Source organism: Penaeus monodon, chromosome 24 (assembly GCF_015228065.2).
Source record: "Penaeus monodon isolate SGIC_2016 chromosome 24, NSTDA_Pmon_1, whole genome shotgun sequence".
Lineage (NCBI taxonomy): Eukaryota > Metazoa > Arthropoda > Malacostraca > Decapoda > Penaeidae > Penaeus > Penaeus monodon.
This window is the reverse complement of record NC_051409.1, coordinates 36,608,661-36,610,058: the sequence shown is the minus strand read 5'-3', so window position 1 is coordinate 36,610,058 and position 1,398 is coordinate 36,608,661. Positions and strand designations below refer to the sequence as shown.

Genomic DNA, 1,398 nt, shown 5'->3' with positions numbered 1-1,398 from the left:
CCCCACACAACCCAAAAAAACAAAACCCCCCCCACACACACAATTGCCTCTGTCTCTATATCTATCTGTCTATAATTGGGTTAAAATGCAATAATTCTATAAATGTAATATAATGGTATGAGTAAGAAGTCCCCTAATTTTTTAAATACTTTTACGCAAGGTCTTTTCACACTGCTCCTGGAAGACATGGGTGTACGAGGAGTCCAGGTTGAGGAGATATATGACCTTCAAAAGTCGTTTGAAGGGAAAGTGTTTGGCTTTATATTCCTCTTCAGGTTAGTGCCTATTTGTCCATTTAACCTTTTATGCATGTTGCCATATTATGACTGAAGTCTAAAGGTAATTAAACAAACAATTGGGTATTTTGTCAAGATGTTGGGAGAAAGTCTTTGAATAATTTTTTCCCTTTTTGGGTTTTTAGATGGGTGGGGAAAAGAAAACGGTTCCCGCGCAAATTGTAGAAAACACAGATAATTATGTTCAGGATGAAAATATTGTCAATACTATGTTTTTTGCACAACAGGTAAATGTGTTATGAGTAAAAAGGGATAAATATGTTTTTTTTAAATGGGTTTTTTAAAATTTTGGGGGTTAAAACACAGCTCAATATTAGTAAAGATTTGTTTTCAGACATTTTATTATTAAAAGCAATTTAAAATTTCCGCCGTAAACCCCTCATACCCCCAATTTGGTTTTTCCCTTTTTTTTGAGATGTTTTTCCCCTTTTTTCACCCAAAATTTTTAAAAATGAATTTTGATAATCCGTAAATTCTGCAGATGGTTTCAACGTTTGGCGACCACCCCTCTGGTGTCCCGTGTTGCTTTATTGTTCCCCTTTTGATCTAGGCCAAACCCTTTTCCGGGTCAAGGTGCACACAATTGGCATGGACCCAGAAAACAAAGTGAGAAGGATGTTATACTGTTGTTTTTCTTATATATATTTGTCTTTGGTTTGTCACTTGTAAGTGATTACATGTTATATCAACTTATGGAAGTTTAAATTTCCAAATATTTAATGAACCTGTTATGTTGGGAAAGGGTTTTATATTGATTTGTTGAAAAATTATTTTTTCTCTTTAATTCCCTTTTATCCCAATTTTTTCCCGTTTGGGTTTTTTGCATAAGAAAGGATATGAATTTGAAGGCCTGCTTTTTTTATCACTACAAGGGCTGGGGCCTTGGCAAAAACCCCCCGAGCTAGCAAATGCAACAATTTTGCAAAGGGAGCCCACAGGCTAGAAGGCGGCCAGACAAAACTCCAGGAGTACCAACAAGTAGTCGTACATCGAATGCAGAAACATTCCATTTTGTTTCTTATGTTCCTGTAAATGGTCGTCTCTTTGAGTTGGACGGACTAAAGCCCTTTCCTATTGACCATGGTAAGTTACTTGGAAGAGA

General features: G+C 36.1%; 1 protein-coding gene across 1 annotated transcript in view; it reads left to right on the top strand.

Moving 5' to 3' along the window:
• Positions 1–1,228: 1,228 nt before the first annotated feature.
• The window catches only part of LOC119588765 (ubiquitin carboxyl-terminal hydrolase BAP1-like), a gene marked incomplete at its 5' end in the record, with an annotated part of 10,598 nt that continues 10,428 nt past the window's right edge, over positions 1,229–1,398 (top strand). The window contains 1 exon segment of the mRNA XM_037937405.1: positions 1,229–1,379. Coding sequence (XP_037793333.1) covers positions 1,229–1,379 — 151 coding nt within the window.